The 22,102-nt window shown below is 35.2% G+C and overlaps 1 protein-coding gene across 5 annotated transcripts; it reads right to left on the bottom strand.

Moving 5' to 3' along the window:
* Positions 7,699-20,653, bottom strand: LOC109230900 (helicase protein MOM1-like). 5 transcript variants are annotated; one of them, XM_019396370.1, is made up of 12 exons: positions 20,476-20,653; positions 19,110-19,617; positions 16,284-16,462; positions 15,099-15,203; positions 12,493-13,848; positions 11,461-12,144; positions 11,144-11,369; positions 10,141-10,982; positions 8,509-8,604; positions 8,329-8,394; positions 8,169-8,228; positions 7,699-8,090 (listed from the first exon to the last, which is right to left on the bottom strand). In XM_019396370.1, the coding sequence occupies exons 2-12, from the start codon at positions 19,609-19,611 to the stop codon at positions 7,971-7,973; spliced, it is 4,236 nt and encodes a 1,411-aa protein (XP_019251915.1). In that variant the 5' UTR covers positions 19,612-19,617; positions 20,476-20,653; the 3' UTR covers positions 7,699-7,970. The 5 variants fall into 5 exon arrangements, 2 of the variants coding, with proteins under 2 accessions (XP_019251915.1, XP_019251916.1); XM_019396371.1 differs by having other exon boundaries at positions 7,970-8,085; XR_002068724.1 differs by lacking the exons at positions 7,699-8,090; positions 8,169-8,228; positions 8,329-8,394 and adding exons at positions 8,777-8,916; positions 9,924-10,025 and having other exon boundaries at positions 8,543-8,604.

The raw sequence follows: 22,102 nt of genomic DNA on the forward strand, positions 1-22,102 counted from the left end.
CCATGTGACCAGGAGGTCACGGGTTCGAGCCATGGAAACATACTCTTGCAAAAATGCATGGTAAGGCTGCGTACGATAGACCCTTGTGGTCCGGCCCTTCCCCGGACCCCGCGCATAACGGGAGTTAAGTGCACCGGGCCGCCCTTTTTTTAAAAGGCGAACGATATTTCGCTAAGAGTTTTCGTGCTTTTAATATAGTATATATATATATATATATATATATATATATATATATATATATATATATATATAAATAAATATAAATATAGATAGATGAGTATTCTTATATAGTGTACTGAATAACGGTTATATAGTTTTTGCATCGTAACAAAAATCATAAAATTCATTATTAAATAGTTTTGAGACCTTAAAAGTTTAGTTGGCCTAAAGCAAAAATTTTAATAACCTTTTTGTTGAGCCGCACTTCTAGAAGTAAACAAACTAAAAGTTTAACCAAAAAAAAAAAAAAAAACTAACTAAAAGATAAAAACAAAAAATAAAAATCCCATGATCACAAAAGAAATAGTAGATCAGACTTTAGTTAAGAAACTTAAGATTCTGTTTTGTTTTTAAACAAGGAGGATGGTGGTTTGGAAGTTAAGCTCGGTGAAGGGAAGTTTTTGAGAAACCTAACATAATAGTAATAAGAAGTGGTGGACAACTTTTCCATCTGCCAGCTAATATTAAAACAAAATTTACATAGAGCCAAATGATCTGTCTGTCCAAAATTAAGACACCTCACAAAACTTATATGAGGTTTTTTTCCTTTTACCAAAAACAAAAAAGTAGGCGAAAAGGTTTAGATTTGTACATCTGCTTGATTTCCTTATTATAATAAAATACAAATAAACGTGCAGCACTCGATCGAGCATTAAAAAGTTAGCTAGTTTTCACTTTCCAATGAAGTTTGGCACACTAGTTTCTACAAACCTAACGTGGTTTCAATCCCCTACTACGCTTAGCACGTACTACGTAATTAACATCAACTAGTAGTATTTACTCCTTCCGTCTCATATTATTTGTAGCGATTTCTAAAAATAATTATCTCAAATTATTCGTTATTTTAAAAATTCAAGAGTAAATTAATTATTTTTTCCTATTCTACCCTTAATAATAATTGTTCTTGAATACTACAAATACCTTAACTATGAGTAAGTAATAAATGAAGAGAAATTATATCTTAAGACATAAATAAATATAAAATAATTAAAATCTTTTCTATTTAATATTTCTTAAAGGACGTGTAAAAAGAAACACGACACATAATATGAGACGGATAAAATATTATTTAAGTAGATTATAGTGCACTAACTGTTGGCAGCTGCAAAAGCTGGAGAGTTTCAGGTTGTAGGGGACACACACAAGAAACATGTGCCCCGTTTACAAAGTAGTACTCCTATATAGCATTTGTTTGAACTTGAAAAAATACGAGTATTTGACGTTGAAGTTACAAAGAATACTTAATTGTATTTTGTATATGACTCTTGTGCGTCAAAATCACTATTTTACTTCCTTACACTAAATTTTCAATTATTTCAAAGGCTTTATTCCACATTGAAATTAAATAATACTTAAAATGAAACAGCCATTGGTGTACGTACAGTTAATGTTTTATTAGTACTATTAGGTGTTGTTTCACTCTTTCTAATTAGAATTTCATTTTTTTTTTTGTGGTTGGAATATTATTCTCGTGATTAGTTAGGAATGTGATTGGGTATGGATGGTAGGTAGGGAAAGTGAAGCCTTAATTAATTTAGGAAAATATTTAATCCTTTCTACTTTAAGGTCATTTACTTCTGCTATCCCCATTTATTTTCTTTTAATTATGTCATTAATTCTTTTTATTCATTCATAATAATTAATAATTAATGTCAACTACTACTAGTTAGGAGTACAAATTCAAAAATTACCTTTTCCTTCTAAATATATAAATAAATAAAACAATCTTAGTTATAAGTGTAACAGAAAATATCATAGTAAGCAAACAATTAAACGATGAAAAATATAATATTGAGAAAATTGAGTCTTTTCTCCAAATACATAAAATACGAGGGTGGAAAAGAAAGCATTATTTGATATATATGGTATATAATACAGGTCTATATTAAGGTTTCTTATACTCAAAAGTAAATTCCACACATGAATTATTTTGCTAATTTTAATTTAAGGAATAAGTAAAAGTTTGAAGCAATAGGGAAACCTCTTTGAATACGTACAATTTTATCAGTTTGGACGTGATTTCCCAATTTTAGAGATTAAATTTACGTAGAATACTTCTGAACACACTTTATATAATAAGAATGTTTGAAAACTAATTGTAGGATAAGAAAAAAAGATTGATTTTCTCGGAGATATGTATCGTTTGAAGCTTCTAAATTTTTTTGGGGTAAAGCTTCTTACCATGGACAACTCCGAACTTAACGCTCGACTACAAAATATTTTTTTAAAGATAAAAGAATACTTATTATTTTATCTCATTATTATAATAGTTAAATGTCGTTATTTTTGTTAGTAGACTGTATTTGTAAAATAATTCTGGAAATATAAATGAGTATAAACAGAGATGAACATAAACAGAAATGACATAAAACCAATTCGAGCCCACTGAATTCACAGTGTTTCCTTAAGGAATTTAATCCCCTCCTAGTACCCAAGGTTATGGATTATTTCCTCCCATGATAGAACGAATTACACACTGGTGTAGTGGTACTTCAAACCCCAGTGTTTCAGCGAACACAAAGTTCGGTAGCAAATCACACTTACTTTTTGCTTTGTTTGATGCTAAAAGTATGCAGAAGAAAGAGAAGAAAAACCCAACAATTTTTAGAATAGTAAAAATAACTAAAAATACATGCTTTGATTTTCAACATTGATTAAAGAGTTCTAGTGTTCTATCTAGTCTCACCTATAAGTTGGTTTGGCAAAATATGAATTTGTTTTTAAATATTTAATATTATGATAAAGAAGATGCATTTATTACTCTATTTTCTTTTTTAATTTACAACAACAATAATAGTATAGCCTCATAAATGGGTATCCGTGAAATAATAGTAATTAGTAAGCATTAAATAAGAGATTTAAAAAAGAATAAATGATATTTTAGTCATCTACTTTTTCCTAAAACATATTTATAGCTTGTTTGGCCAAACTTTTTTTTGTGCCAAAAAATTGAGGTGTTTGGCCAAGCTTTTAGAAGGAAAAAAAGTGCTTTTGAGGAGAAGCAGAATCAGTTTTAAAGAAGCAGAAAAATGTAGCTTCTCTCTAAAAGCACTTTTCTGAGAAGCACTTTTGGAAAAAATACATTTAGAAGCAGTTTTCAAAAGTTTGGCCAAACACTAATTACTGCTCAAAAATATTTTTCAAATTAATTAACCAAACACAAATCAATTCTCACCCAAAGTACTTTTTTTTTAAAAGCACTTTTGAAAAAAACACTTCTCAAAATAAGCAAATTTTAGAAGCTTGGCCAAACATGCTATTAATGGGGGGATTTGCATCTATACCCACTTTTTGGGTCACGTTTTAACTTGTGCCCGCTTTGCAAAAAAAATTGCAAGCGTACCCACTTTTTCGCGTACCTTCAGCATACGGGGCTGAAGTAGCAAAGGCAATCACGCAAAACTTCAGCATTCTAGTAGACGGGCGTGAAGTAGCAAGTGTGCTAAAGTTTTTGTTTGTAATTGCTGAACTTAAGCATAGTAGCTGAAGTTTTGTTCTCTATTTGATGAAGTTTTTGTTTGTAATTGCTGAACTTAAGCATAGTAGCTGAAGTTTTGTTCTCTATTTGCTGAAGTTTTTGTTTGTAATTGCACTAAATAAGCTGAATTTTTTTGTCCTGGATTCATTATTTTGTCATTAAGTCTTTTTCAAAAACTTCAGCAGAAGATGCTGAAGTTATTTAGTTCATTTGCAAAAACTTCAGCACTAAATAAGCTGAANTGGATTTTCCCGGTCTTGAAATTCATCTACATCTTCAACTTCCACTCCATCAATAGATTCTACAAATATTTGTAATCACAAAAAAGTTTATATGTATTTCTCTATTCAATATAAATTTCAAAAAAAAATCAAAATCTATATCTAACCTTTCCCAATATCAGCAACGTTCTCAGTTTCATCATCTAGATGTGCATCTCTAAAATCGCTTTCATACTGCACTTCTGCATCCACATCCATATCATCACGTTCATCACCGCCTGCATCTTCGTTGATTGTAACAATAGGCTCTGTAGCACGACAATGATCATCAACTCCATCTTTTCTAATTGGAACACTAGATTCTCTATCTGTGTTCATTTGATCAGCTTTCCCAAAAATGTTCAACAAAGTATCAAGCTTTGATCCTAGAGTTTTCTTTAAATCCTGAGAAAGAATCTAAGTTAGAAAGTTAAGGACATGTTCAAAATTTAAGGACAGACAGTCCTTAAGTTTGATTTACAGGTTGAAAAGTTAAGGACAGGCAGTCCTTAACTTTGAATTCCAAGTTCAAAACATAAGGACAAGAAGTCCTTAAGTTTCATTTCCAAGTTCAAAAGTTAAGGACAGGCAGTCCTTAACTTTGAATTCCAAGTTCACAAATTAAGGACAAGAAGTCCTTAAGTTTGAATTCCAAGTTCAAAAGTTAAGGACAGGCAGTCCTTAAGTTTGATTTCCAAGTTCAAAAGTTAAGGACAGCAGTCCTTAACTTTCAATTCCAAGTTCAAAATTTAATGACACAAAGTCCTAAAGTTAGACTAACTAAAAATACCATGATTTCATTCTAAATCTTTTTTTCTGCTACAGCTATTTTCTGATAAACTCTAGTAACTTCAGCTTGCAAATCCTTCTTAAAACTCTCTGATAATCTCTGAATCAAAAAAACATAAAATAAAAAAAAAGTGTTCGTAAGGAAGAAATAAATAAAAAACTAATACTATTCAAAGGCAGAAACACATACTCTAACAATTTCCTTAAGTATGGCTTCGTCAAATTGTGTGGAAGAAGACCTTGAGCTTTGATCTTGTGAAATTGGATCCTCCACACTAAGAGGCTCTGTATCTTCTTCTTCAACAGGAATGAATGGTGACACCTCGATCAACTTAAACAACTATTATATAAGAAAAAGTAAACATAAGTATTCACAACTAAAACAAATAAACAAAAAAATAGATAGTGACTACATTAACTTACATTTTCATTATGAAAATATTTTCTACAAAGAGCATCAAACTGTGGAGACTTCATTTCAGAATAACATAACATCCGAGGATAACCAGATTCTTTGAAGTTCACAAATTGTTTTTCTTGGAAAATAGGAAGTACTTCCATAATCCAAACACAAAAGGCAAAAGGAAAGCCAACTATAGTGTAGCTATCCTTCTCTTTATCTTTGTCTTTCTCCTTCTCAATCTCATTCTCATTTGGCTTCAAACAACTCTTCAATGATTTAATAGTGTCTCATAAGAAAGAGAGCCCCAGTTGAAGGAAGAGCAGAGTGCATCATCGTCGACAATTTTCATTATCTGATCGGACACATTCCTATTCTTCCGCTTGCCCATCAAAACAGATTCAACAAAATAGATTGTTGCCAACTTCAAAGCATCATCATCGCTGCCAACAAATGATGAAGTTGTACCATGTGGGTGACTAGAAATAAAACTAAACAAATCACCCAACTCAATTCTATCCTTTCCAAGGAAATAGACTCTAAAGCCTATTCTCTTTCTCATGTAAACCTTTGATGTCGAGCGACGAATAAGACTTCAAACCAGTAATTATGTGAAATGCTTCGCGGGTAAATTTAATTTCACGATCAAATACCTTGATGTCATTGAATCGGGTTCATTATATACAATTTCTGAAAGCAATATACAGTGAATAAGTTTACCAGAGAACTTCACACTTTGTAATCGGAAGAAGTTGCCAAAAATACCATCCCTCAATTTCTTCCACTGCTATTAGACAAAAAACCTTTAATTGTTTCCTTATATTGTAAATCTCCTTTCCAATACACCATAAAATTACGCCAATCATCAAACTCGAACACACGATCTCCTTCCATTATCACACTACAAAAGAAGGAAAAAGAAAATAAAGATTAGGACTTACAATTAGTTGCAGGGACTTGGTCCTTAACTTCAAGTGTCACATACAAAAGTTAAGGACAAGCAGTCCTTAACTTAAAGTTTAAAGTTCAAAAGTTAAGGACAATAGGTCCTAAACTTCAAATTTGTAGTTCAAAAGTTAAGGACATTTGGTCCTTAACTTCAAGTTTCATGTGCAAAAGTTAAGGACAATCAGTCCTTAACTTTGAGTTCCAACTTCAAAATTTAATGTCGTTTCTTTCTTATATTTCAGGAACACAGTTAACTAAAAATTCATAAACACAGTAAGCTTAGGAATTTCTACGACTATTTTTATGAAATATACCTACATAATCAAATATATTGAATCAACCACAAACAGATTTCACATTTCAACCCTAAAAATTTCTGAATAACACAATCACACTACATCTCCGACACTGAATCAACATATAATGATCATTTTTTGCAATTTCAAACATACTTCACACGGCATTGAACCCGATTACACATTTAGAAATACAAAAATGCATTAAAAAAAACACACATTACCAGTCGCGAACGATTCAAAGAAGATGGCGGAGAAGATGAAGGAGCAGGAAGATTAACTGAAGATCCTTTGCATGCGAGAGGATGATGAAGAAGCAAAGAATACGCAACTTGCCCTGAAACCCCTCTCAAATTCTTTTCCCTCGACTGAATGAAAAAAAAGGATTTTTGGGCATTTTGGCATTATAAGCGCATTGAAGAAAGGGTAAATGTGTCTTTTCCCTATTAGTAGTTGCTATTTTTGCTGAGCATTGTAATTAGTGGATAAAAATTAAAGACACCCTTAATTAGTGGCTACTACACGCCATTTTTACTTATTTCGACAATGTGGATTTTGGCCCATACATAGAGGTGGGGTGTATATTAGATTAAGTGTTTAATAGTTACATAGAAAAAATAACAAGTCACACAGATATGTTTAGAATAAACTGTGTTTGGCACGAAGGAACTCATTTCTATGAAAATTTTCAATTAAAATGTTTTCTAGACATGTTTTCTAATGCTTGATCGGTGAATGAAAAATAATTTCCTAATAATAGTAACAAGTTGAATGAATATTTTGATGAATTTTGTATATTAACGATTGGAAGGGGAGCCTTCAGGTAAAGTTGTTGCCACCTCTTACAGAAATACAGGTTAAGGATGTGGTCCGACCTTCCACCGACCCCGCACATAGCGGGTGCTTAATGCACCGGGACGCCCTCCTTTTGTATATTAACGATTGATAATTTGTCTAAGAGTCTGAGTATTTTGATGAATTTTGTATAATAACGATTGGAAAAGCCTTGGCGTAACTGATAAAGTTGCTGTCACCGTAACCCTTTGGTCACGGGTTTGAACCGTGAAAACAACCTCTTACAAAAATGCATGGTAAGGATGACCCTTGTGATCCGATCCTTCCCATGACCCCGTGCATAGCAGGAGCTTAGTGCACCGGGCTGCCCTCTTTTTCTATAATAACGATTGATAATATGTTTTAAGTGTTAGTTGAGGATAATAATATGAAGCTAAAAGTCCTGCAAGGAAACAACTTCCATCCATAAGTGAGGGAAGCCACTTTCCCCTTTTGATGAAAAACATTTCCTCATAATCAAACCATAAAATAACTTTTTCGTGAAAACATACTCCAAAACAATGACTGCCATCATACCAAGCGCGAAAGTTGGCCTATAAAGTTAGTAAAATTGAGGAAAGAATATCACAAGGCAGCATCATGATATCATTTCCTCAAGTATTACGAGAGAGGAAAAAACAAAAAGAAAATGGGTTATTTCCTCTATTGAAACTAAGATGATTAGTTGATTACTTCATTAACAAAACTATAAACAGCTTTTCTTACTTCTCACTGTACAATATCATTCATGACTGCATGTTTTCGCTGAAGACGTCTTCGTCTGTTAGTTTCTGCATAAGTGACACTGGAAGTGGAACCAAACAAATACCTTTGCTTTGTACATCAATTTGTTCCCCCCTGCTATTCTGTTTACTTCATTCATAAATAACTCAAGGAGATAACAATAATTTATGCATTAGATTGAACGATTAAGCATATTTTACCTGTGCGTGAAAAAGGGAATCACTGTGGTTGTGAGAAGTGCTTTCCATATTACACAAGTTCTGCAGACAAATGAGTAAATCATGCACAATGCAAGTCTAAACGGAAAGAAAAAAAAACGCGCTTCTTCTTTTACTTCAATGCACTGAAACTGGTTAGAACCTGAATCTGATCTTGAAGAGCCTTGATAGAGTTGTAAGCCTCATGGAGGACAGAAGCTGCGTCAGCCTGCAATACGAGTCATGTCTTTTTGAGTATTGGATATGTAATTAGAGAAAGAGTGAAGCTGGTAAGTCACTGAAAAGGGGAAAATGTGGCATGCTGCTTCTGGCAGTTAATTACCTTGCCAGTTGGAGAAACTAGCTTTTGCAGCACTGCAATCTTGTCCGTTATCTTCTGGCTTCTCCCCAGCTTCTGGCTTTTTCTCACTGGCACCCGCTACACACGACAGAACAACACCCTTCAGGAAGCTAGTCACTTAATTTGAGCTGCTGATAGAGCTACCTTTCACTAGAATGCCTCTTATCATCACGAATAATATATATAGGGAAAAAAGAAGAAAAAGACTAAAAGGAAGAGGGGGAAGGGGATAAAGAGTATGGTTACAGACCCTTTTTCGTCTTTTAGTGAACTGAAGATCAAAAGGTGTGCATTTTCTTTTGATAGATGAGATCAAAGAGTGTACATGACAAACGATTTACATCAGACCACCAAATACTTATCCTCCATGTGATTGCCCAACTGCGATAACTGAAAAGATTTCTTAGTTTATCATTTCCTCTTACCAGTGAGATTTTCTTTCTCCTCAGGTAAACATAAATCTCCGATTCACAAACAATGGATGAAAGAGTCTGAAAATGTGAGCAAAAGGGTGTCTGCATTATGCAATCATGGATCCGGAAGAGAAGTATCTAAATGTAGGTTCTGCAACCAATAATTTAGCGGCACATTGTGTTCAATATACTTCACATTTTTTAGTCTCTTTCTATTTTTAGCCAACTAGATTTCTATTTTGGGTCTTAGGCCTATTTTCACAAGACCATATAAATATTAATTTTCATGTACTTTTCTAAGTTTATAAGATTGAAGATTGAAACCCTTGAGAGGTGTAGGGTATCTGGTTCTACTAGTAAACTCTTACTTCCTCTTTTAAGGTATGTTTAGTTGTAATCTCCTTCTTTTCAGCTTAATAATTTAGGTTGTTTATTGGAATTCTAGCAAGGATTTGAATCTTTACTCAAGTTTGTGGTTTGATCTCATTGAAGGCCCAACTCCTTTGTTAATTTAACTTGGTTGCAAAATTAGTATTACTTGCTTCTTTCCAATCTATCTTTATCCTTTGAATCTACATATACTAGATTTCTCAAAAGGAAAAAATTGAAGCTCAAGCTAATGCCACTAATTCCTAGGATGAAAAGCCAAATTCTCTGAAGTGAAAAATAAGGTCCAGAAATGTTCAGATCACTGACACATTACACTTGAGCAGCTCAATAGTCAATTCTCCAGGATTATAAAGTAGATGAAAATCATGCTTTGGTAGTGTCAACGTAGAATCAATTAAGCATGCCTCGCTACAATCATAGCTTCAGAAACATGGTATTATTAGACAAACAAACATTCATGAGAAACCTAAACCAAGGAACAGATATATTGCAATAACAACTACAGACAGAAAATTGGAGCATATACAGCTGCATTACTCATGGGACCCTAAAATAACAAAGTTGAGGGGGCAGGGTGGAGAAGGAAGTGCGTACCCATATATTTCCCCAAAGCTTCCTCTCCCAAGGTTAAATTTGCTTAGACCTCTGTCAGTGCCCTCTGACAGCATTCTTTTCCATTCTGCCTTTTTCAATTTTCTAAAAGAAAGTATTTACACATACAGATAGAAGAGCTGACCCACAAACAGACAAACAAATCCTCTTTATTATCAATAGTTCAGTCATCATCGGACAGACAAACAGCTGAACTTACATTAGTAGCTTCCCCTGCAGAGGAAGAACCTCCCTGTACACTGCCCAGTGAATGAAAGTCAGATAGGTCTACTGAATCAATGTTACAGCTATCTGATAAAGGTAGCATAAAATTAGGTCTGTTTGCACGAGATCGATTCTCCATGTCTAGAAGCAATTCCCGTGCAGAGAGATATGCATTCTGTATAGCAGGCATTCCTCCAAGTCCATGGTCCAATGATGTACTCCCAGAATTAGAAAGATCTACAGCTAATTGTGGCACTATGGGTGGCTGTATTTCATCTTGCAAAACTTGCAACGGGAGTGATGTTGATCGTAGAGATGAAAGTTGTGGATGTGAAGAAGATGATGCAGCCACCTTAACAGGTCGTGGATGACCTTGCACACCATTTGGAAGGATCGATGAGCTGCTAACAAGGGTTGATGTAGGTACCCTGAAAGGCTGAAGATGAGGGGCTGGAGCACGAATCTCGCCACCTAATCGAGGATTACCCCTGGAAGGGTTGATTATGCTAATGAGAGGCGGCCTGCTTACAATTCCGGTAGGAGCTCTTGTTGAATGACTAAAAGCAGCACTCTGCTGATCAGCTGCAGGTGGAGATCTTAATGTAGGCCGAGAGGTTCCCCCAGAATGTATTGAATAATCAGCAACTGGTGAATATGGGACAGAAGTCTGCTGGCCCCCCACAGGTAGGCGAGCTGAAGACAAACCACTGATTGGGGAAGATCTTAAACAAGCTCGGGCTGAAGCTTGCTCGCTGGCAGAAGATGAACCAGTCATAGGAGAAGACCTCAAACTATGCTGCCGCCATACCTGATGCTGCATATAAGCCGGAGGCACAACTGGAACAAAACAAATTATGGTTACGTTTAGGGGTCACGAGAAACAATGAATTCAAATCCCCCGTCATATTTAATGCAGATACCAATATAAGTTCAAATTTTCCGACAGGAAATATCAACTAATGGTTAGGAACACATAAACAAAAAATATATATAAGTACCTTGCTGCACAACTGGAGGCGCAGTAATTTCAAGATCTATGCATTTAAATCTGAAAGCATTAGCCAGAGCCTTATTCATGAGAACTATTTTCTGATTCATATCAAGCTCATTCTTCTTCAAAAGATATGCTGCCTCAGCCTCCTGAAGCTTTAAATCATATTTCTTACGAATTGGTGCAGCAACAACCTCTATCTCCTTCTCGCACTCAGCTCTCAGATGCAATTTCTGTTCAAAGAGAGGAAAACAGCTTAACAAAATGAAATAAATGATGGATGGAGTCCCCCAGTATATAATTATGGAGATATTGGACACAAACCATATCCTCGTGGCCTTTTGTCACTTGTTCTCTTTCTTTATGTTCCCTTTCCCATATTATATGAAGGGGGTCAGAATGGAAAGGAAGAGCTGAATTCAAAGTGGCCATCTGATGGGCAGGATGCACTGGCATATTGCTAGATCCTTGAAAAAAGGCAACATTAACGTTATGTTGAGAGACTGCTTGACTAGGAAGCTCAGCGGAACTCTGAGCCACTTGAAACGCCGTTTCAGTATTCTGAGAAGATGCACGAAGATCAGTAATAGATTGAGGATGCACTCTGCTGACTGCTGGTAAGATTGATTGATTGCAGGTAACACTTATGTCTGAGACAACAGATGCACGAGGCACCAGATTTTTTCCAGCTGGAGAAACAGCTTGATGTAAAGGTTCTGCTGCATGGGGGGAGGATCCAGGGATTGGAATAAAGTTTCTTTCAACATGGGTTTGAGATGCACTCTCTCTGTGAGTATGGTGAGTGGCAATGGGAGTAGCAACGGGAATGCCATCACCTACTGTACGATGTTGCTCACAACTGTCAGCTAACATTGCTTCAGAAGTGTTGTTTATAGTCCGTCCAGAAACAAGTTCAGTTTGTATTCCAATCTGGTTTTCACTAAGTAGCACATTGTTATCATGTGTTCCATTATCTCCTGAAGACCTGGAACATTCATCCAAATGTACCTGATCAAGTAGAAGTGTCACAAATCAATCTGACTATATCCATAACTTACAAACGAAATGCATATGCTGTCACAACATGTAAATTTTTGAGACAGAATTGCACAGCACGTCTGCACCTGATAACACTAATTTACTTCACTGTTTTATGGATTGAAATCAAACTCTAAGGTCGCATGGAAATTGATCTGTCAAAGATGATCTAAACGGAACACATATTCACTATTTGAGACGTTTTAACTTGCCCCCAGAAAGCCTTATACTACTTGTATCCAGATTTAGAACCTAAACAGACAACAGAATGATCCAACACATGCATCATATAAACATGCAACACAAAAGCAAACATACTGAATTTTGCCGCAAAGAACAAGCATTGTCGGAAGAAGGAACTGCTTCTAAACAAGGCAAGTCTGCTGACGATTCCTCCGGAGTTGATTGGTTTCCATCAATGGAGCTAATTTTGTCTCTCTGGTTTCCATCAATTGGCGAATCAGAATTATTTTCCGGAATAATATTTTCTGTACCCAGTTCTTGATTAATGTTATTTATTTCAGAAATTTGATCATGTCCCACAACTTTGTTAAGAGGAGATTCAGATATTTCCAATGAACAGCCTTGACTTCGGTTGTCTGATGCGACTTCACCAGTATGTTCTTTGGAAAGTAGAGGAACCTTACAAGCAATTTCCTCTCCACTGCCACCTGAATTACCTGCTTCATCGGACTGCTCAATTGCAGCAACCAATGTTCTCCCCGTGGTGGTGATCTCAGCTTGCTCTTCTGAAACTGAAGCTTCTAAGACTTTAGTAGATAGAACAGGAAGAACATGGCACTCGTCTTGAGAAGATGCAGGTGCATCAGATGCTGTCACGTCGCCATGCATGCTAGAGACAACATTGTCTGGACACTGTAACTCAACATGCTGTCCACATACAGGGGTAACAGTCTTGGGATTACTGTCAGAGACATTTAAACTTTCCTCGGAGCACCCCATGCCGTCCCCAGAATCAGATCCAAGCAAATGGAGCTCATCAACCGCATAATGGGAATTATGCATCTCCTCATTCCTCATAGCAGAGAAATTAGCCTCAAGCTCTTTGAGTTGCTTGTCCTTTTGGCATTTGTGCTCTTCCATTTTCCTTGCAAACTCAGTTTCTAATGCTTTTTGTCTATCCTTAGTTGCTGCAGTCTGACCATGTATAGAGCGAAGAACAGCTATCTCCATTCTGTACTCCTTCTCTAGCTCTTCCTTTTTCTTCTCCCAGATTCTATGGAACTCCTCAAGTTTTTCTTGTTGCTTTTGTCCCAGCATGGATATTTGCCTGTCACGTCTGCACTGAACCTCCTTAAAGACCTTTTCCCTTTGACTGTCCATAAGTTTTTCCTCAGGAATTACACTGCCTTCTCCACTGAACCGTTTATCTAGTAACCTGTCTTTGATATCGGTTTTCACGTTCAGTGGGGTAGATACTACTGCTTGCGACATGCTTCCCTTATATGGCTCTTCTTTAACAGATGATGATATAGGATATCTTGGAGCATTCTGATCCAATCTCTGCAAAAATATCTTCTTTAAGGAACGCAGCTTCAGATAGACATTGTATGCCTCTTCTTTAGTGCATCTAAACTGTAACTGTTGTTTTACGAGCAAGAATATATTGTCTTTGTCAATCTTTTGCTTCGCGATTGAAGCTGCGATCCAAGACTGACAATTACAGTAGACATCAATGAGAACACAAGTTCAGTAAATTCACTAAAATGAACATGTAAATTTAAGGCAACAATAAAGATATCTCAGGATGCAAAGAGAGTTATGAAATGAGACAATACCTTTCCACAAAGCATTTTTATACACGAACGACTACTTTACAATTAGCAAAAATTGAGCATGTTAAACTTGTAACCTCCACAAGTGAATAGTAACTACTTTTCTCTCTTTTCTTTTTCGTGAGAAAAGTGATTCCAGTATAAAATCCCATTCGTGCAAAGTAATATTGGAAATAATCAATAGCTAGAGTTACTTGCACATAGAGAAGAAAAAATAAAGAGGAGAGTTTAGAGCAGGATTTTAAATCAAGAGAGTTATAAGTATGATACTTAAAAGGAGAAGCACGTAAGATGATGGATATAGAGGCAAGGAGCAAACAAATTTTCTTGCCCTCAGGTTCCGCAAAGCACCAAAAATTAAATAAAAATGTAAATAAGAAGAAACAACACAAAGAAATCCGCAAAAATCTTCAGTTAGAAGTTGCCTTAGTTCTGCCAAAACTTCAAAAGAACCTAGCATTGGGTTAGACATGATTTGCATTGAAACTTGAAGCTTTTGTTGGATATGAAAGTCTTTTGTAGCACTTATGAAGCTGAGAGGTGTTTGAACTGGTGCAGTCCAATCAATGCATTCCAAAAGTCCCATGCCCAAAAGAGATGTGTTCGAACTTGAAGTATGAAAAATTTCAGAAGTACTTTATTACTACATATGTGCATGTGTGCGCGTCAAAAATAGGTGAAATTTATAATTCATCAGTCCACAAGAAAGACCATTAAAATTGCTGGCAAGCTTCCTAATACGATTATCAACAACAACAACATACCCAGTGTAATCCGACAAAGTAGGGTCTAGGGAGGGTAGAATATACGCAGACCTTACCCGACCTTTGTGAAGGTAGAGAGGCTATTTCCAATAGAACCCCGGCTCAAAGAAAACTTAAAAGAGGCAGACACAACAAGTAGTAATAGCAGCCAGATAACGAAAATTTCCTAATACGATTATATCTACAATATATTTGTCACTGCAATCCTGATAAAATTATATCCACAAGTATCTGTCACCACACATAAAATTATATGATATTCAACACAGAAAGGGTAAAATTATGATTTACATAACTAGTATAATCTAAGAATAAAAAACACAAGCAAAGAGACAGTGAAAGTGGATGAAAAAAAGATACTAACCAGAGATATCTGGAAAGCCTGCAAAATTGTTTCAGGTTCCTTACTAACACGATGATTCTCCATAATATATTCCAGAAATTTTTCTGCAGTATGCTTGATGACTTCCTGCATTTAGATTTTAGAGCCATATCAACACAGTGAAAGACCGGGGTCGTGACTTCAAATTTTAAAAGCAGTACTTATAAGTTGGAAGTTGAGTATGGTAGTCTTGCCAGAATACCTTTTTTATTTTCCTTTACACACAGCACCAAACGTAACTTAAGTTTTTCTCCTGATATATCATACCAGCCCTCCCCACAACCCCAACCCTTTAAAAACCGAAGGAAGGGAAAGGGAAATAGAACAAACTATACATGATAAGAGATTCGTCATGGCAGATTAGGAAGGGCAAGATAAATTTCTTAAGAATAGAGTCATAAGCCAACACAAAATGCTTTTCAAAAGCATCATCGAAGAACCTAAAGCTCTCAGGAGGTGTGAGGGGCAGAAATGCAACAGAAAGGACGAACAAATTATCGTAGTAAGATTCACTTTCAGGTTAAGGAAATGGCGCCGGCACATTTTTATGAAAATTTGGATAACCAAACATGTACTAAGCTAGGAAGGGAGGACAGCCAAATGGAAATAGCTTTCATACAAAAAAGGAAGATTATTTGAGCCAATGGCGAACCAAGCGATTATAGGAGAATAATAAAATTTAAGATTGCTTAACCAAACACCGTCATTCGTGAAAACTAAGTACTGGATTTAGGTAAGGTCTAAAATTTGTAGAACGTAAGACAGTCTCATTGACAGTTATTGAAGAAAGTTCTCAAATTGCAGCGCCCTTATGTTTTTGGTCAACGCGCTTCTAACCACTTAACCGAGAGCTGAACTAATATTGTCTGTTAGGGCTTTAAAGAAAGAGTTACAACAGCAAACACAAGGCGTCCCATAAGTGCTCGTAAATGTTTTATTACTCAAACAATTTGGTTAAAGCCACTAACAAAACTCTAAACAAAGGAGTAAATATCCGAGGTAAGTTAACCAGGGCGTACACCTTTCAACTGAACAGAAAACTGACCCTTTTGCAACATTTCACAGAGTACACGCATTTTACACCATTTGTAGATATGAGATTAGCATTTCCTTCTGTGGAAAACTGATTTAAAAAATTTATATGACGTGTAATATAGAAGTCAATACCGAAACTTTTATCACTCCAAAAAGTTTTGCAATCTCAGCTTTTAGATGGATATGGAGGCTCTTCTGCTCATTGAATAGGATTCCTCTTTCTTCAGGCGCAACCAGGTCTTCCTCACGCAACAAACTAGATGGAGATCCAGAACCATGCTCCCCATCAATACCATCATCTTCACAATGATCTGACCCAAGAAAGACATATTAGCAGCTGTTACTAAAAAGGCGCCACATGTAATCTATCAGCAAGAGTATGTTCTTCTAGAAACAGTTAAATATATGGTGCAACAAACATATACTAACATGAGGATAATCTATTCAAAATTGTTGAGTGAAGAGATACCTCTTTTCGAGCAGTTTTTAAAAAACGAAAAGTGCAGAAAAGCAACAAGGTCTATGAGGCTTGAAGAACTGATAAGTGAAGCGCACAATTTACTGAAAATAAAATATTGCTAAACATTTCACTTTTGTTCATAAGAAAAATGATAAACATATATGAATTTAGTATTTATAATAATCAAATTACAGTTAAGATTACTAACTTCAGCATTCAATGTTAATCTAACTCTTCAATGAAGCTTCAACAAAGTATAATTTCAATACGGCCATCAAAAGACAAGTCCAATCGCAAAATTAATTTTAAAATTTCAACTAATCAGCGATAAAACAATTGATTTGCAGCATCATTTGATATTTGATTGCTTTAGTAATTGTACTAGGCTAAAAGGCCTAAAGAAGAATAGTAAGGATAATCATTCTAATGAGTGCAATACGAAGGATGAGTAGTCCTATTCAGAAATTTTAAAATGATCATACCCTTTGGATATCAAAAAGCCTTTTGAAAAAGGAGAAGAAAAATTCTCAAGAACAAGGAGGAATTTCTTGAAGAATATAAGGCTATAGTAGAATTCATGTATGATGGAAATTTTAATAAAGAACGCCCAGAGTTCATATCATTTGTCAGATTCCAGTCACTATCATATAATAACACTATCCACCAATGAGAGTTAAACGGTAGAATGGCAAACTCGACTCTCGAATAGAAAATAAATAGCTCGATTCCTTATTGTTAAATCTGTTAACGGCCAAGGCACGTCTCAACTCTTTCATAAGAGTTTTCTCCAAATATTTGATGCAGAAAATCATCCAAGATATCACCAATCGATGGCCCAGTACCAAAAATAGAACACCATTAGAAAATAACAGTTCTGGAGAACCTCACCCAAAATGAGAGAGAGAGAGAGAGAGAGAGAGAGAGAGAGAAGAATAAATGAAGCACCACATCACTTTCATAGAACTTATAACGAACTACATAAGGACAGCTGTAAGAATATATATGCCTGAGTGCATTTCAGTTCATCTACAGCAGAGCGATTTAACACACAAAATAATAATTATCCCAATAATAAGTCATAAGTGTGTGAGACACATTGGGACGCCAGTCACAAACATTTCTGAAGGAACATCTAAACTTGTAGGTACTAACAACATGCAAAGGTCATCAAGCAAGAGAAATAATGCAAATAAGATGCAGAAAGATCTGACAGATGAAAATATGGAAGAAACAACTTGCTGATTCATACACTATATGAGAGGAGAACACCATCTTATCCATATATAACATTACCTACAACTATTTTACAGCATGATGAAAATATTTTAGAAGTAGAAACAACCTAGATAGCACAACTGCAACTGTCAGCTGTTGTGGAATAGTTCCTCTTTTTTTTTTTTTGAAAATAAGGTAATAGTTAAGTTGCGGAATAATTCCTTTTTTTTTTTTTTTTTGTGATAAGTAAGGTGTTGGTTGTGGAATCGATGATGTTACTGTTCAGCAACTGAAGAACAACTTGGCATAGGTAACTATGAAAGAGGTCTGAGTTTATGTTCCTGTTATGAAGCAAAATTAAGTACAAAAGAAGTTAGGCAGTGTTACAGACAAACAAGTCTATTTACGTTACAACGATAACAGCAACAATTCCACCTCAATCCTAGCTACTTGGTGTAGGCTACATGAATCACTGTCTATTTCGCTCCATTTGGGCTCATTGAATTCCAATACTCCACAACTTGGGGTTTTCAAACACTTTGAGGTTATCTACGATTTCTATTGACGTACACATCTCTATACATCTAACACCTTATATAGGCGTACCGTAATGAGTCATGACTAAACCTTAATCCCAAGTAGTGGTGTCGCCTATATTGACCTTTTTCTTTAATTGTGTTAAAATTTTGTTATATCTGCATGGATTCAGATATATTATAGTCCCTACATCATCCCATTTAACACCTTCAATCATCCTTTATTTTTCTTTTTTGATAAGCTAACACCTTCGAATATCATAGTTTAAACCTATGTTGCATGGACTCTCCAAAATGTAGCCGCACCCGTGTTGGATACTTCAAAAATGCACTGCTTTTGGAGGATCCAACACGTATCCGGCCACATTTTTGGAGAGTCCGAGCAACATAGGTTTAAACATATGGACCAGTGCATTCAGAGGTCTGCGTAGGAAATACCAAATCATCTCACGCGATCTTCACTCATTTTATCATCTATATATGTTAATTGCACTTTTTGCTGAATGTGATCATATCTGATTTTATCTAACCATATATGATCACACACCAATCTTAACACTTGCATTTCAACAACACTCATAATGAAAATTATAGGCAATGCATGAAGCTTCTTTTACACTTCCCAGCATCCCAAGAGAGAGCTGATCTTGTGCTACTTCTCTTTGTTATTACAATAAAAAGGCCAAGGAAAACTGAAACAAGAAAATGAGAACTTCAAGAGAACAATTGGCTTAACCGATGCGGTACCTCCTTTCTTTTGCTTTTTGAATAATAACTTGTAAGGTCTGCCATCCAGTCTCTTCCTTTTTAAGCCAACAGATGCTGCAGCATTTTTCTTGCTAGTGCTAACATTTTCAAATTCCGTTGTCAGCTTCTTCGCAGTCTTCTCCTGGTTCTCCTCCTTTGTACTAGACGAATTGGATTCTCTCCCTAAGTACCTTGATCTTGATGTAGTAGAGCACCTCTCAGACCTTTTTAAAGGTGTCGGATTATTCTGTTGTTCAAGTCTCACAGATTTCCTCTTAGCAGGAGGAGTAGATGGTGTCCGCATCTCTAGACGCTCAGACTTCCTTGTACTTGCAGGGCTTAAAGCCTTTTGTTTCGATGAGGTTTCCTGAGCTGAGCTTCTTGTGGATCCATCTGTCTTTCCAGAACCACGACTTGATGATCCTTTACCAACCAGTTTGTTCTCTGAGTTATTACTCTCATTATCCTTATTTTTTCTCCCAGATGTAGCATCATTAGCCATCTTCAGCTGTGATAAATAAACCTCAAATTACGTCTGATGATTCTTACTATACTCACAGTGCAAATAATCCAAATGCAAAAGAAAAAAAACAATGCTTCCCTGACTAACAGTTGAAGCTTAAAAATAGAAAGGTTCGAGATTAAAAGCCATCCTGCAACAAGGCTCTATGCAAATTAGCGTAAGCCCACTGAAAGTTGCCTGTTTTAATTGAATCCAATAAATGGCAATTATACAGCAAACTATTTCATTATCTTGGAAACAGTTTACCAGCTTTCCCCCTCCCACCAACCAGGCAACTCAGCATCCCATGTTCGCGCAGGGTCCGGGAAGGGCTGTACCCCGAGGGGTGGAATGTAGGCAACATTCTCTAATGCAAGCAATCAATGGCTGATTCCAAGGCTCGAACCCCCTCCCACCAACCCTGACCCAAAAATTCAGCTGATTGCCCAATCCGTCAGAAGAATTACAAAAATCTATTTCCTAAATATATGAGGAAATGATTCAACATAACACATTTACAATTTGAATAGAAGAAAATAACAATATCATGTGTTTTATTTTCAGATCTCTTAAACATAAAACTAAAAAAATAAAATAAAATGGCCCAGAAAACCAGTTGACCCCAAATTTAGTTCAGTCACTCATAACAAAGCAATTTCATGTGTAGTATCACTATTCAAAATCAAGATATGCTTATTCCGTAAAGTCTAATTGCCTGCATGTAAGCTCTTAAAGGATTTGACCGCAACAAAATAAACAACACTATACATAATAAGTTTAAGCTCCACTGTTGAAAATGCTTAAGAAACTATAAACTTTTTGAACTATATTCATTTACTACCAAAAATCAAAGAAGAAACTTACTTTAAAACCCTAAATCAGTGTAATGTATGAACTACTAGCACACTTGTTCAATGGCGTGGAAGAGCAGAAGTTTCAGTCAAATCGTTTCAACTTTTGCAACTCATAAATCGAAATTCCGGATAATCCGCCCGGCGTTCCACTTTTTCCCGCAGTCCCTCTGCTAATTTCACTTCATCTAAATTTTAGTGGGCGTTTGGACATAAGAATTGTAAAATTTCAAAATAAAAGTGAAAAAAATTTCAAAGTAAAAATTATGTTTGAAAATTAGAGTTTGTGTCTGGACATGAATATAATTTTTTGTTGTTTTTTAAGTTTTGCGAGTAATATAAGTGAAAATTTTGAAAAATAATTTTGGTAGTTTTATAAATTTTCGAAAAATTACAAAATTCATCTTCAAGTGAAAATTGAAAATTTTATGGCCAAACACTAATTTCGAAAAAAAATGAAAAATTTTTGAAAAAAAATAAATCTTATGTCCAAACGGGCTCTTGTATATATATAATTATAATTATAATTATATAATTTAGTGACTTTGGTTCGGTAAAGTGAAAAATTAGTCCTCTAAGTTGCATTGGAATTAGAAGAAAAAAATAGTTAGATTTTGCATAAATTACTCTGTTCGATGGAAAGGGGGATTTGCATCTATACCCACTTTTTTTATCACGTTTTAACTTGTGCCCGTTTTGCAAAAAAAATTGCAAGCGTACCCACTTTTTTCGCGTAACTTCAGCATACGGGGCTAAAGTAGCAAAGGCAATCACGCAAAACTTCAGCATTTTAATAGACGGGCCTGAGGTAGAAAGTGTGCTGAACCAAGTGTGCTGAAGTTTTTGTTTGTAATTGCTGAACTTAAGCATAGTAGCTGAAGTTTTATTCTCTATTTGCTGAAGTTTTTGTTTGTAATTACTAAACTTAAGCATGGTAGCTGAAGTTTTATTCTCTATTCTATTTGCTGAAGTTTTTGTTTTTAATTGCACTAAATAAGCTGAAGTTTTTTTTGTCCTGGATTCATTAGTTTTGTCATTAAGCTTTTTCAAAAACTTCAGCAGAAGATGCTAAAGTTATTTAGTTCATTTATAAAAACTTCAGCACTAAATAAGCTGAAGTTTTTTTGTCCTAGATAAGCTTTTTTCAAAAACTTCAACAGAAGATGCTGAAGTAATTTAGTTCATTTGTAAAAACTTCAGCACTAAATAAGTTGAAGTTTTTTTGTCCTGGATTCATTAGTTCTGTCATAAAGCTTTTTCAAAAACTTCAGCAGAAGATGCTGAAGTTATTTAGTTCATTTGTAAAAACTTCAGCACTAAATAAACTGAAGTTTTTTTGTCCTGAATTCATTAGTTTTGTCATAAAGCTTGTTCAAAAACTTCAGCAGAAGATGCTGAAGTTATTTAGTTCATTTGTCAAAACTTCAGCACTAAATAAGCTGAAGTTTTTTTGTCCTGGATTCATTAATTTTGTTATAATCAGACTACTATAAAATAATCAGATTGTCAACAGTATTTAAATCATAAAATTTTGGAAATAAATAAACATGAAAAGAACAGAATTATCATGAAAAGAATCACTAAGTGTGACCTTAAACTTCCGGTACGTGGAAATATTCACAAATTATTGTCGACTAACT

The sequence above is a fragment of the Nicotiana attenuata genome, chromosome 8 (assembly GCF_001879085.1).
Source record: "Nicotiana attenuata strain UT chromosome 8, NIATTr2, whole genome shotgun sequence".
NCBI lineage: Eukaryota > Viridiplantae > Streptophyta > Magnoliopsida > Solanales > Solanaceae > Nicotiana > Nicotiana attenuata.